Source organism: Gossypium arboreum, chromosome 3 (genome assembly GCF_025698485.1).
Source record: "Gossypium arboreum isolate Shixiya-1 chromosome 3, ASM2569848v2, whole genome shotgun sequence".
Lineage (NCBI taxonomy): Eukaryota > Viridiplantae > Streptophyta > Magnoliopsida > Malvales > Malvaceae > Gossypium > Gossypium arboreum.
In genome coordinates this window covers 127,754,995-127,770,475 of record NC_069072.1, presented here as the reverse complement: position 1 = coordinate 127,770,475, position 15,481 = coordinate 127,754,995, and the positions used below count along the sequence as shown (strand labels likewise).

Below are 15,481 nucleotides of genomic sequence, written 5' to 3'. Positions count from 1 at the left end.
AATAAATGTGATTTTACTAAGCCATAAGGTAGTAAATATCATATCGGTGAATGTATTGTTTTTCTATTGGTATTGGTATGTATAAGTATCTATCTATTTCGATGTATTGTTTTAGATTTATTTGTATTTTTGTAAAACATTTAATATATGTATATAAAAGTATATACAAATATCAAATAATAAAATTAAATAAATCTCAAATATAAAATACTCATAAAAATAAAATTTAGGTTGAAGTTGTAATATATGTATATAAATGTTTTATTTTATTATTTTATTTTGATCATATCTTTCTTATATTTGAATTTGAATTGATATTGACAGGTTACTTGCATAAAATAATTTAAATAAATATTTTCATTACTCTAAATATTGAGGGTTTTTTAATCAAAATAATATAAAAATTTTAATTACGAAAATGGTTTGGGTTGTAAGTTATTTACGAAAATGAATTGTTTTCTATAGTATTTTTGAGTATTGTCAATGTGTCAAATGACATGATTCTAAAATTTTCCAAATTATCAATTACTCATTCTGTTGAAAAAATATTTTTTAATTAATGCCCAATGTTTCGGACATTATGATTACGATGTAATTAGATTTTAAATAATTTATATAAATATAAATCATAAATTTATGAGTACTTATTGTAAATAAATAAATTAATTAAATTAAATAGATAAACTTGAAAATTTGTAGTATTCCAGACCTAAACTTATATCCATAATCAATTTACTCATTATATTACACAATATTTAAAATTTTTTATTAAAACAAAAATAAATTAGTATATTAATATGATTGAAGCAAAATAAATTTATTAATAAATCTAAAGCTTAATATTCTAATTCACTTAAATAACCCATTTCTAATTTTATTATGCAGATTTCAATGTAATTGTGTGGATAATAAAAATAACATATAATAATTAGATATAAAATACGAATGATATGATAATAAAATTTGTCACCAATAATAATATAGCAATTGTTACTCATATTTGTGTCAATATCTAAATTTATATTTACTAGATTTTATGTTGCCCACAATTTTAAGCTAACGAAAATATTTTATATTAAAATAATATATTTATTAAAATGTATCAACAAATGATTACCAGTGGAGCAGCAAAAATCTTTTATATGAATTTGTTAGTTTTATGTTTGATTTTTAAATAATGTTTTGATTTTTTATTCGAAAATTATATAAATATATGAAAAGATAAAAAAATAATATTATAATAATATTAATTGCTAAGGGTATTTTAATAATTTTATAATTAAGTTAGTATTAAGTTGACTCGTGAAACCAATTCAGTCAACTATTTTATATATAATGTCTATATATATATATATATAATTTAATTTCAGGTTTGATCTTTTAGGTAATTACCTTTAATTAATGTTATTTTTTAATTACTTAAATCCACCGTGAGGACAATGTCTATTTCAATAGAGCTAATCCTCAATTAATTTCGTATCATTATATTAATTAAATTAAGTAATTAAATAGAAACTTAGAAAAAAGAAATAGGTTTCCATAAATAGTTATGGAGATATTTTTAGTGAAGCCATATCTACAGCAATATAAAAGCATCAAAATTAATTACTGGGGTGTGAAAGATAAAAGGGTTTTTTCCCCTTTAAGAAACGTAAATCAAAGCTGAATAACCGCCATGTCAATGCGCAAACGAACCTTGCTGAAGGTCATTGTTCTCGGTGATAGCGGGTACGATCCTTGTTTATTTTAATTTCAATTCCGATGGCTTCATTCAAATGAAAAATTTACGAATTTTTGTAAATTCGTTAAATGTTAGTAAATTTGATTGCTTTTTGTGTCAATGTCAGAGTGGGAAAGACGTCGTTGATGAATCAGTATCCTTTCATCTGTATCTGAATTTGATTTTTTTAAATTTTTGTGTAAATTTTTATAAGGTTGTTAATTTTTATCTAAATGCCAATGCGGCTTTGATTTAATGGCTAGCTTGAGAGTTTAGAAACTTTGATATTTCATATTCGAATTCCAGCTGCGTAATGCATGGGTGAGTTAGTTTGTCCAAGTCCCACCTGTGCAAACCATGCAATGGTGAATTAGTTTGTTGATATGGTTATTAAGTTCAATTTCTAAAATGATGATTATTCTGATAGTAATTGTTGATATAATCGTAAATTGAAAATCATTTGAATATATTTATTTATTCACTTAGTTTAAAATGTTTTCAAGATTAACTCGTTGAATTTAGATATGTTCATATGAAGTTTACTCAACAATATAAAGCAACTATTGGTGCTGATTTTGTCACTACAGAACTCCAGATTGACGACCAGGATGTCACTCTTCAAGTAGAGTTTTTTCTTCTTATCTTGGGTGTTTTTATGTTGTTTATAGCTCAAATCTGAAGATGTTTTTTTCTTTTGCATTGGTTAGATATGGGACACTGCAGGGCAGGAAAGGTTTCAAAGTCTTGGAGTTGCCTTCTATAGAGGTGCAGATTGTTGTGTGCTAGTTTATGATGTTAATGTGATGAAATCATTTGACAGCCTTGATAATTGGCATGAGGAGTTCCTTAAACAGGTTTCATTTTTTCCCTTCCTCTGTTCTTTCATTTCCCTTTAAGCTGTTTGTTTTTATGCCTCTATAGCATCCACGTAGTTATAAACATGTCAAGAACAATGTGCAAGTGCAATGTATTAGGTCCTTTTTGGCTTGTACTGCTTTTAGTACTCCTGCCATGATAAATCTTTAAGCTTGTGCTAAGGCATGGCTTGTGAATATACTAAAAGATTGAAGCCACTCTAGTGAAATTTTCCAATGAACATTTTGTAGGACATAAATTCTTTCTGAGAAACAGTGGTTAATTACCTGAAGCACACCTTACATGAGGAAAACTTTCTTGCAAGATGGTCTTTTGTTGATTGACCTTGATCAGAGGCTTTTTCGTTCTCTTTAACTACTAATGGTTCCATCAGCACACCCTAAACTGCATATTAATTTCTATGTGAAAGTGATTAGCATGCTGATATGGTTTCTGTTAAGAACAGGCTTTTTCTATTCCATTTTATTCATAAGACATTACATAAATATTTATACACATAGTAAGCCTAACTTAGGAAACTCTATACTAGGAAACAGACTAACTCTAGGGATGCTGTCTAAAAAAACAGCCTTAAAGTTAGGGATAGTAATCAGTAAAATATTTACAGAATTCTATCTGATACACTTAAATATTCCTTAATTAGTAAACTGTAATCTGACACTCCCCCTCAAGCTGGGAAGTGGATATCATCCATTCTCAGCTTGCTTACTAGTTTCTGAAACAACTTTCCAGACAACCCTTTGGTAAGTATGTCTGCTAGTTGACCATCAGTGGACACAAATGGAGTGCAAATTAAGCCACTGTCCAGTTTTTCCTTTATAAAATGTCTGTCAACCTCAACGTGCTTTGTACGATCATGTTGAACTGGATTATGTGCAATATTGATAGCAGACTTATTATCACAATACAACTTCATCGGACCTTCCCACTTGATCTTCAAATCTTCCAAAATAATTTTTAGCCATAATAGCTCACAAATTCCAAGAGCCATCGCCCTAAATTCAGCTTCTGCACTAGATCTAGCCACAACATTCTGTTTTTACTCCTCCAAGTCACAAGATTGCCTCCTAGGAAAGTGCAATAGCCGAGGTTGATCTTCTATCAACCATAGACCTGCATAATCTGCATCAAGATAGGCTTCAAGGGTTAAATTCTCCCCTTTTAAATAGGATTCCTTTACGGCGTGCCCTTTAAGTCTTGTAGAATTTGATACACAGCTCTAAGATGTGATTCTTTGGGATGTGCATAAACCGACTTACAACACCGATTGCATAGGCAATATCCGGTCTGGTATGAGACAAGTAAATGAGCTTCCCACAAGTCTTTGATATGAACTTTTATCAACTGCTGCATCTTCTAGTGCATCTCCAAGTCTGTGATTCATCTCTATGGGTGTGTCTCGCTAGTTTACATCCCAACTTGCCTGTCTCTGTCAACAAATCAACTATGTATTTTTTTGAGATATAAAGATTCCTTCCAGAGTGTGCCACTTCAATCTGAAGGAAATATTTTAACTTTCCGAGCTCTTTGACTTCAAATTCTTTTACTAGGCATTTCTTTAAACTCTCCATTCCTTCCGGTCATCACCAGTCACTATAATGTCATCTACATAGACTAATAAAGCAGTCACTCCCCACGAAGATGAGTGTTTTACAAAAGAGTGTGATCTCCTTGACTCTGTTTATACCCCAACTTGAGCATTACTTTGGTAAATCTTCCAAACCAAGCCCTCGGGACTGTTTTAGTCCGTACAAAGCCTTTTTAGTTTGCAAACTACTGTCTCAGTATTTGGACCGAATCTCGTGGAACATCCATATAGACTTCCTCCTCAAGATCACCATGTAAAAGGCGTTTTTATGTCAAATTGCTGTAATTTCCAGCCTCGGTTGGCAGCTAGTGACAACAACACTCTCACAGTGTTCATCTTTGCAACAGGGCAAATGTCTCAAGGTAGTCTACTCCATACATTTGAGTGTACCCTTTAGCAACCAATCTTGCTTTGTACCTCTCCAAAGAACCATCTCGATTTATACTTCACTTGTGTACACCCAATGACATCCCACTGGTTTCTTTCCTCTCGGTAATTTCACCAAGTCCCATGTCTTATTTTTTTCAAGAGCTTCCATTTCAACCTTCATGGCATTTTTCCAATTCTCATCTTCTAATGCCTCGGATACAATTTTGGGAATGGAGATAGAATTTAGGCTAGTAAGAAAGGCTTTGTGGTTATGGGACAAATTTTTGTAAGACAAAAATAAGTACAAGGGATGTTTTGTACGGGCTCTAATCCCTTTTCTAATAGCAATGGGAAATTCATCTAAATTTTCAATAGTTTCAGTAGTAGGTTCAGCAATTACCTCAGGTTGTATAGGAGGAGAAGATGATTGAACTTGCACCGGTGCCTTCTTCCTTGAGTAAACCAAGAAAGGACGAGTAGTGTCCTGAATCCTCTTTGTGATTTGGGTGTATTAGGCTCTGTTTCATGTTGCTGGACAGGAGCTGGAATGTGAGTGTTTGGTTGCTGGACGGGAGCTGGAATGTGAGTGTTTGGTTGCTGGACAGGAGCTGGAATGTGAGTGTTTGGTTGCTGGACGAGAGTGGAATGTCAAGAAGAAAGAATTCTCTGTCCTTATCTTTCGTGAATAAGATCTCCCCGAAGATAAGGACGATTAAAGAAATTCTCTTGTTCTGCAAAAGTAACATCCACGATACATAAAATTTTTTTGTGGCTGGATGATAGCATTTGTACCCATTTTGAGTGGAAGAATAACCGAGAAAGACACACTTGACAGCTCGTGGATCAAATTTTCCTCTATTTTGAGAATGTACATGTACAAAGGCAACACAACCAAATATTTTGGGAGGAAGGTTACTTGAAGTACTAAAATCAGGAAAGAATTTTGCTAGAACTTGCATAGGACTTTGAGATTCAAGGACTTTTGTAGGCAATCTATTTATCATATGAGTAGCAGTTAAAACAGCCTCCCCCCAGTTTTGTTTAGGGACATTTTTTTTGGAACAAGAGGGCTCTTGTAATAGCTAAAATGTGACCATTTTTTCTTTCGGCAATACCATTTTGTTGGGGTGTGCTAACACAAGATGACTCATGTATAATGCCTATTTCTTGGAAATATGGTGAGAGAAACTGATTGAAATAGTCCTTGGCATTGTCTGACCTAAACCTTTTTATTTCAGCTCCAAATTGTGTTTTGATCATGTTGTAAAAGGTTGGAAAGACAGACCTTACATCAGATTTCTGTTTTGAAAGAAATATCCAAGACACACGGGTACAATCATCAATAAAGGATACAAACCACCGAGCCCCAGAAATTTTTGAAATAGTGGATGGTCCCCAAACATCACTATGAATAAGAGTAAAAGGAGCGGATGTTCTTTTATTGCTTATCGGAAAAGAGGTACGTTTATGTTTTGCAAGTTCACAGACATCACAATGGAATTTTTCAACAGTTAATCCTTTGAACAATGAAGGAAACATAATTTTAAGGACTCTAAACGATGGATGACCAAGGCGGAGGTGATGGAGCCAAATTTGGTTTTTATTGGTTTTAATAGATTCGGATATGAAAGATAATGGTGAGGAATTTGAGCACTAACTTCTCCTTTGGATTCCTCAAGATAGTATAGGCCATTTACTTCCTTAGCATGTCCAATCATCCTCCTCGTATTCTGTTCCTGAAATAGACATCGATTGTGATAGAAAACCACACTACAGTTAGAGTCTTTGGTAATTCTTTGGATGGATAGAAGATTGGTAAATAGTTTTGGAACATGAAGGACATTTTTAAGAGTAAGGGTTTTGTTTATAACAATATCACCCTGACCAGCCACTGTGATCACAGAACCATCGGCTACTGTTATCTTTCTACTACTAGGGCAAGGTGTATATGAAACAAATTTTTGTGAGGAGTGGGTCATGTGGTCAGTAGCTCTGAGTCAATGACCCAAGAACTTTTGTGGGTATATCCGAGATTTTAGAATTTTGAGAAGAGGATATACATGAAAAAACCAAACCACTAGTACCTATTGAAGGAGATTTTTCCAATGATCCCAGCAGATTCTTCAACTTCTCAATTTCTTCTTTACTGAACTCAACAGATGATTCTTGAGAATTCCCTTCTCCAGTGTTGCTGGTTTTGACAGTTTCAGCCATGTTTCTTTTGAACAAATTCTACAGGCTTGAGGGTTGATCGGGAATGAGAAGAAGTTGCCAGACAAAGAAAAAAAAATCCCAGAATTTGAGCTAAAAACCTGGCTCGGATGCCATGTTAAGAACAGGCTTTTTCTATTCCATTTTATTCATAAGACATTACATAAATATTTATACACATAGTAAGCCTAACTTAGGAAACTCTATACTAGGAAATAGACTAACTCTAGGGATGCTGTCTAAAAAAACAGCCTTAAAGTTAGGGATAGTAATCAGTAAAATATTTACAGAATCCTATCTGATACATTAAATATTCCTTAATTAGTAAACTGTAATCTGACAGTTTCTATTTCTGGTTTCATGCCAGGCAAATCCTACTGACCCCAGGACGTTTCCTTTTATATTGCTTGGAAACAAGATAGATGTAGATGGCGGTAATACTCGAGTGGTAAGGATGTCTAGTTTCTATACTTGCTAATTTTCTTTTATCCTCACAGGACCTCAGCTTAATAAGTGGTGTCTTGAGCCATGTAGGTCTCTGAGAAGAAAGCAAAAGACTGGTGTGCTTCGAAAGAAAACATACCTTACTTTGAAACATCAGCAAAAGAAGATATCAACGTTGATGTTGCATTCCATTGTATTGCCAAAACTGCTCTTGTGAATGAGCGCGAGCAGGACATGTAAGTTCATCTATCTTGAGGTCTATTCCCTTCGTTTTTTTAAGTGAATTTTGGCATGTCCAACCTGGTGTTTTAGCCCTAGGAAGGAGTACGGTTTTATCAAACACTGGAGATTCGGATATGATCATTATCTTGTCTTGCATTTTTCACTGTACAGCCGTGATCTTTAGCATATGCTTTCGGGACATTATATAGCTAATAGTTGGTGTAAAAGGACGATATTTCTGAGTATATTGATATCACATTTGTGTATGAATTTGCAGATATTTTCAGGGCATCCCAGATGCTGTCAACGAGACTGAGCAAAGAGGTGGCTGTGCATGCTGATTACGAGCCAAACTCGTCGTTTTATTTTTGGTTGCTCAATGCATCCATATTTTCTGGTTCCTATGATTCTTATCCATTATATATACATAGATTTGTATTCTAAAATCCCTTTATCGAAGCATTTTGTGATACTACTTTTGTTTTTGGTAGAGATGAAAGTATAAGAACTAAAATTTTGTAGAACCCCAGGTGATTTTGCTTTTAGTTTTTGATTAGGGTCATATGTTCAAATTTTAGTATAAGGTTAAGCTTTCATGCAAGAAATGATGATTGTTCATGTTTTCATTGGACTTCAATATATTTATCTGCAATCCTGGATTGCTGAGTAATCTTGTCCCTAATATATTCTTGAAAGCATAAATTCCTAAGTTTTGCTGATATTTTGGTACATGAAAATTGTTCTTCGACATTTTTGCTAGCCCCCTGGTTTAAAGTTCAAACCTTAGCATGTGCAGTTGAGCAAACAACTGTATAAACCAAGGAACTCTTTAAAGATTCACAAACCATCGGTGTTTACCACATTCAGATTATCGATCTTTTTCATGCACAAAGCTGACTTTGTTCTGGTTTATTCAGCTGAAACTTCCAAAGCTCTGTGAATGGAAGGATAATTTGCACAAGAAGGCATGTTAGGAGGGGGAGTACGAATGCTTGTTTCCGGATTGCTGCCATTCTTCACTATCAGAACAGTGTTCATTCCCCAAATCAAATGTCTACCTTCCTGGCAGTGCATTGCCCACACTCCTGTTCACAAGTTTCGAACAAAATTCGGGTTTTATAGCTCCGACATATGGCCATATATAACACGCTCATAGTCTGCAATACAAATGGAAAAGGTACACACACAGAGGCAAAATTATAGAAAGTTACCAGGATTGTTAGCTTTAAATCTGATAGTAAGCCATCCTTTCACAGGGAGTGAAGCAGTGCCGAGGTAAGGTGGATCAACTAGATTATAAGTTTCCGGATCTCTTGTACTGTTGAAATTCCCATAACCCTCTCCGAGTGCGTAAAATTTATGCCCGTGTATATACATAGAATGCTCATTCGATGCGTTCAACAGATTTGTCGATTGAAACACTATCTCAACCTCTTCACCGTATTCCAAAACTTTCACTTTCGTCCCCTTCAAAGGATGCGTACTATCATCTCTCAAATCAGCGACAAAGTCGAAGTAATAGGGAGGCTCATCCAGAAAATCCGAGGTATAGAATCCACTCAAGTTCCTACAATGAAAAATCTGTGATATTGTAACCATTTCCAGTGACATTATATCAAATATATTTCTACAAGGGAAAGCCATAAGTGCTCTGCCGAATCCTTGAACCCCGACATCTGCAAGGCCTTCCCTCATTCACCAATTACGGTCTCTTTCGTACCAAAAGAAAACGCGAGAAACTATAAAGGAGGAGGAGAATTTTTACCTGTAATAAGCTTGAAGCACATCTGTTGAGGGGTTCACCCAGCTTATATTGTTTAAGCTTGAAAGAAGAGTATAGTCCATATACGCAAAAAAGTTGTGAACAATTTTATCCATGGAAGCTGTTATGTACATTTGGGTAGTTACGTTTCTCGGAACATCTATAGGATGTTCTTTGCTGGCCAAGCTTTTCAGACGCTTCCTGAATCGTGTTGCAGAATCATAGTCGGTATACGAAGGAAGTGTTTTGGGAAAGAAAGGTGATGACAGTCGGTCATATTTCCCTCTATACTCAAGAATCGCAGAAGCATTTGTTTTATCATATCCAGTAAAAAACAGATTATCGGTGTAATATTGTCGACCGGCCATGTAATAACGACCAGGAGATTGATTTGTTTTGACTAAAACATCCATTGTTTGACCATTTGATAACATGACATAACTTGTAGTAAAAGGTTTCAGGTAGCTTCCATCGATTCCAACAACTATGAGATCATGTCCTGCTATTGCAAAGAAGAACTCTTCATTCATCAATGCATTGACTAAGCGAATCAAGTACGTCTTCCCGTAATCGACTTGCCATCGGTATGCCATCTCTGCAACACCATCAATATATAATCATGTATGTCACAATTATCCATTGAATTTTCTGCAATTGAAAGCTTAAACCGAAATTTGAGCTCGAAAGCTCTAAAATCGTGAAAACTCTTAAGCCTATAGGAAATCATCCAACAATTATAGTTTAGGATACCTTTAGAACAAGCACAGAAATCTCCTGGCTGGCCATTTATGATATAAGCATCAGATATAGGGACATCTTTCCCAGTTCTCAGGATCTCTTTGATTACCTTGTTTACATCATAGGTAAACCAAGTCCCTGCATGCATTCATATATAAGTTTATTCATTCTCATATACACACACATATACACACCTAAATATGCAATTAAGCAAAGAAATTAAGGGTTACCGAGTATGAGGATTTGTTCTCCAGCAGGAGTGGGAAAAGGGTAGGAAAATCCATGAGGAGGGTAAATGACAATGGCACCATGAACAGTGTTTCTAGTCCAATCACTGTTAGCATGCCACCAGAGGGTTCCTTCTTCCTCAGAAAACACAACTTCATATGTGAAATTGTGGCCAGGTTCAATAGGGCATTGCGTGATGTATGCTGACCCATCTGACCATGGATTCCTTGGTTGCTTTACCCCATGCCTGCAAATGAAACCTCCAAAATATTATTGATATAACATCTTGGTCTGTAACAGATACGTAAATGAACTAGAGAGAAAATTTTACCAGTGAATGGTGAGACCATAATCCCCATGATTATGGACATTAACAAACACTGTATCACCTTTATGAACATAAATGGTGGGTCCTGGGAATTGGCCATTAACAACCAGCATACTCTTGGTCTTGCACAGCCTCGTGAAGTTCTTCTCAGCCAGCTACAGTTCAGATCCAGAAGATCATCACAGTATATATTCATACACATATGCATTTATTGGAAACGAAAGATGGATCTAAAAGTTACTTACAACAAAATCATAATAGTGAACTTCAGCTTCAACTACCCAAATGGAAATCCCAGTGAGAAACAAAAGTAATAGAGGATATGCTGGTGCAACACCCATGGTTTCTTTCTTTGAAAGAGAAAACAGAGATTCTTGTTCATATACAAGTGTATTACATGTGTGTGTGTATAAATATAGTATTTTGTTACTGTAAAACTATAAAAATATCGTGTGGTTATCAATGGGAGAAGTCAGACATCTTTTGAGAAACATCCACTGTATCAGTAGCTGAGGTAGAAAAATTTCTTCACCACATAATTAAATTATATATTTTATGATAATAAAATATAATTTCATTATTTTAATAAATTATATTTTATAATTTTAAAAATTAAATTAAATTATTATTATTTTAGAGGTTAAATTATAATTTTATTATTATTAATTTAAAATTTTATAAATTATATAAAGTTTAATTAGAAAATTTTTCATTTTAAGATACCCACCACTTGCTCCGCGACTGCACTGTACCATCTTTGCCAAAATTGCTTTTGTCAGAAAAAACTACTTTTCAAACAATGCTAAATGGAAAATTTTTAAAGTTAAAATGCTTTTCTTTTCTCCATTATTTATATATAAAAAAAACTACATTTTCATGGTACTAAATACTAATTTTTTATTATAAATTTGTATGTGATGGATTTCAATAATGCAATTCACATTAATAAAATTTTAATTTTATGATTTAATTAAAATTTATTTAAATATAATTATATTATGCATATTTTATTACATCTGTGTTTTAAATATTTACTCTATGTTTGATTTCTCTGTAATGGAATAAAACTATAATGTAATATAATTGTAATGAAATAGAACTGTAATCAGTAATTTAATTGTTTGGTTGAATGAAATAGAATAAAACTATAATAATATTCTTATGTTTGGTTGAATGGAATGATATTATAATAGCATAAGAAAAAAACTCAAATCACCGAGTACCTTTAGCAGGATTTTTCTAGGTAGATCATTATTATTATTATTATTAAATTTTAATAGGATTATTATTAAAATAATTTAATCATATTTTAATATAATTATTATAAAATATAATTTAATAAAATAATTTAATAATATTTTTAATATAATTATCTTTATATTAATTTATATTAAAATATTTTGTTGTTTTATATTAAATTATATTAAAATATTTAAAATATTTTATTTTTAAATTATATTCAAATATTCAAATACTTTATTTTTATATTTTCTAAGTCCAAGTTTTAAAGGATTAATCTGATTTTTTTTGTTATTCAATGTTGCATGGAATAAACATTATTTGGTGATTCCAAATAATAGTTATTACGAGAAGGCAAGTAATAAGGAAGTAATAGTCATTTTATTGAATGAGTATTGCGTTCAACCAAATAAAGGAGGGGTTTACCATTCAATGAATAAAGAGGTAATGTTATTCCATTCCCCCCAACCAAATATAGTGTTAGTTTTCACACACATAGGTGTACTAGAATTTTTTATTTATAATGTTATTGATTGAGTTGGTGTCCCAAGTTAACTCGACATCAACTACGATTGATGCCATACCAAGATAAACAATTGTAGTACATTTAGTATTCTTAATTTGATGTATTTATGTAGTTAAATTTTGTTTTACTCGCACTTTAATCTATTTTTTCATTTTAATATAGTACATATTTGAATATTATTATTAATTAGTTTCAAACCATACGCTTAATTATTTATTATATATTGCTTTTAAACACAACTCTGTCTTCTAAGTATGTAGTTTACATACGCATGTATGTGTAATAAATTTCTAATATAACCTTTTATATTTGAATTTATAATGACCATTTTTAATATTTAAAATATAATTTATACATTGAAATTAAATTTTACAAATAATTCGCTTAAACATATTCAAAACTTATATGTTATATATATCCAAATATTAAAATAAGTTACAATAATTTTTTTATATTTTTACTGAAATTTTATAACATTAGTGAATTTAAACATCATTTAAATCTATATTTTTTACTTTATAATATCATGTCAAAAATAGATATTTTATTTTTAACAACAATTTCGAACGCTTAAATGTTAAATTAAACTATAACAATTCGATTTCAGTGGTGTCAAAAACAATAGTTTTGAAATCTTGTTCTCGATGATTGAGTCAATAAATATTATTAATTAATATTTAAGAGTTAATTGTATTATTATATTGAATTTAGGTCCATTTGACGAATTTGTTAATTTGATAGTTAGTTAAGGTACAAGTATTTTGACTCTAAAGTCAGTGGTGTTGGAAAATGAGATATTAAGACCTCGTTTATTAAATATTTATGAAGTTATTTTATAAGTTAATTGAATTCTGAATGGGCAATTTTATCAAATTAGTGACTAATTAAGGTACAATGACTAAATCGTAAAAGAAAAAATGTTAAAGTTTGGTCCTTCAATTTGGTAAGATTTGAAGTTCGTTTATCATAATTTTTATATTTTTTAGATCATGAAAACTCAATTTAGATAACTCGAATATTATTTCTTAAAACTATTAAAGTTTCAAAACGTTTTCATTGATGATTTCGTGAAGTTCTTGATGTTATTTAGTTAGATTTAAAGCTTAGATATGAAAAAAGATTAATTTGCAAAGTGAAAATTGTTAATTTTGAATATAGGGACTAAAGTGTAAATATTTTGAAATTGGTATAAAATTATTATAAATATGGACAATAGAGGGTCTTAGAAGGATATAATTGAGATCGGTTTCGAAATCAAAGCTCAAATGTGAAAATTATCATAGTTTCGGTTTTCGAGACTAAATTGAATAAAATATAAAATTTTAGGAAAATTATACAAAATGGAATTAAATTGTCATATGCCTTGAATAGGATGTTATAATGTAACCGAAACTAATTAATTGAAACTAATAATTGACAATGAATTATTATAACTCAAGATTTAAATCAATTAGAAGTTAATTGAGAAATAGAAGAAATAACGTATTAGTCCTTGACACTTTGTAGTTGTCGTTTTTCAGGTAAGTTCATATGGTGTATTTATATTTTGATTCATCATCTATATTGAATTGTGAATGTTATATATATATATATATATATATATATATATATATATATGTTTTAGTAAACTTTGGATTGTTTACCATTTAGTACAAAAATGTGAGAAATGATTAAATTGAAATGGAATAACATGAACTTACATGATGGAATTACCTTATTAAAACTTCATGAATGTAACGCACACATGGTTACAGGTTGATCTCCAATGATTCTGAGATCCAACATTTATTGCAGACTTGAAGATACATATGACATAGGTTTAACTCGGACGAGTAATCTGATGTCATTTCAAAAGTTTATCCCAGACGAGTAACCTTAAATGTATATTTAGCCCTGACCAAGCTATTTGATGTGTCAATATAAAGGTTTAGCCCAGACAGCAGCCTGACACAAATATATGTTAAGCTTAGACGAGCAACATTTGTGGTTAATTACTGATGATTACCAAGATCCATCATTTGTTTCGAACTCGAAGATACATGTGACACAAGTTTAGCTCAAGTGAGTAACCTGATGTCATTTTATAGGTTTAGCCCGAACAAGTAATTTGACATGTATATTTACAACTTTGGCTAAGCTATTTAATGTGTCGATAAAAGGTTTAGCTCAGATGAGTAACCTAACACAAGTAGATATGTTTAGCTCGGACGAGCACTAGATGTGATTAGAACCAGTGTATTTGAGTTCTTTTACGATGTTTCATTGGGTAACATTAATGATACAAAAATGTGGAAGTTGAACAATTTGAATTATATCTATTGATCCTAAATAGTGAAATAGAGAAATTAAGGGCAAGGATTGAGTATATTTCCATATGATTGAATGATGGTTAAATTGAATATAGATGATATAAAACTTATGTTTTTAAATGAAATGATATGTGATCAAGTATGAACCAAACTCACCTTGATGAAGTTGTTGTTGGATCTGGTGCCTTTAGTGTAGTATTTTTGTCTAAGTACACTTGTAATTTTTTTTTGAATAGATTGTTTAATAAAATTATTCATGAATTAAATTAATACACTTCATATTATTGTCCTCAAATGGTTTTTGTACGCAAATCAAAATAGAAGCAAATGTTGCTCATTGGTTGCCTAATGTTTAATTAATACTAAGTGATATTACGTGGTCGAATCTTGATGCAAAAATACAACTTGTATTAGTAGACGAACCTAAACATGTCCTTAGTTTAATAAAAAATAAGCAAACCGATTGAAAAACTAATATGTCGTCTATCATATAACACCCCTAACCCATTCCCGTCTCTAGATTGGGTTATGAAGCGTTACAGTACAAATTAGGACATTTATCATCAAACAGAAACAAAAATATAAAAAAAATATTCATAGCTTATAAAAATCAGGGTAAAATACTCTTATAGGCCTTAAATCGAGCTTACAGGGTCTTAAAAATAGTTTGGGAACAATCCGGGACTAATTTGAATCAAAACAGAAAAATATGCAAAATTTTGAAAAATTTAGAAACAGAGGTCACATGGCTATGTGTCCAGGCCGTGTGGAATAGCCCAGGTCGTATGGCTTCACACATGGTCATGTGGCTTCCACACACGCTCGTGTGGCCAGACCGTGTAATTAACTGTGACCGTGTGAAAAATCCTGCATTTACAAACTTATAAGACACATGGTCGTGCGTCTAGTCCATGCGTGTCA

The 15,481-nt window shown here is 31.9% G+C and overlaps 2 protein-coding genes across 3 annotated transcripts; one reads left to right on the top strand and one right to left on the bottom strand.

The window, feature by feature from the left end:
- Nucleotides 1-1,579: 1,579 nt before the first annotated feature.
- Nucleotides 1,580-8,429, top strand: LOC108489461 (ras-related protein Rab7-like). 2 transcript variants are annotated; one of them, XM_017794022.2, is made up of 7 exons: nucleotides 1,580-1,728; nucleotides 1,848-1,874; nucleotides 2,243-2,342; nucleotides 2,428-2,574; nucleotides 7,132-7,212; nucleotides 7,299-7,444; nucleotides 7,708-8,429. In XM_017794022.2, exons 1-7 carry the CDS (start codon nucleotides 1,676-1,678, stop codon nucleotides 7,769-7,771), a joined length of 618 nt encoding a protein of 205 aa, XP_017649511.1. In that variant the 5' UTR covers nucleotides 1,580-1,675; the 3' UTR covers nucleotides 7,772-8,429. The 2 variants fall into 2 exon arrangements, with proteins under 2 accessions (XP_017649511.1, XP_017649512.1); XM_017794023.2 differs by having other exon boundaries at nucleotides 1,652-1,728; nucleotides 1,848-1,888.
- Nucleotides 8,022-10,992, bottom strand: LOC108489460 (laccase-21-like). Its single transcript, XM_017794021.2, has 7 exons — nucleotides 10,732-10,992; nucleotides 10,490-10,641; nucleotides 10,161-10,405; nucleotides 9,943-10,068; nucleotides 9,196-9,787; nucleotides 8,642-8,997; nucleotides 8,022-8,515 (listed from the first exon to the last, which is right to left on the bottom strand). Exons 1-7 carry the CDS (start codon nucleotides 10,825-10,827, stop codon nucleotides 8,340-8,342), a joined length of 1,743 nt encoding a protein of 580 aa, XP_017649510.1. The 5' UTR covers nucleotides 10,828-10,992; the 3' UTR covers nucleotides 8,022-8,339.
- Between the last annotated feature and the right edge of the window lie 4,489 nt (nucleotides 10,993-15,481).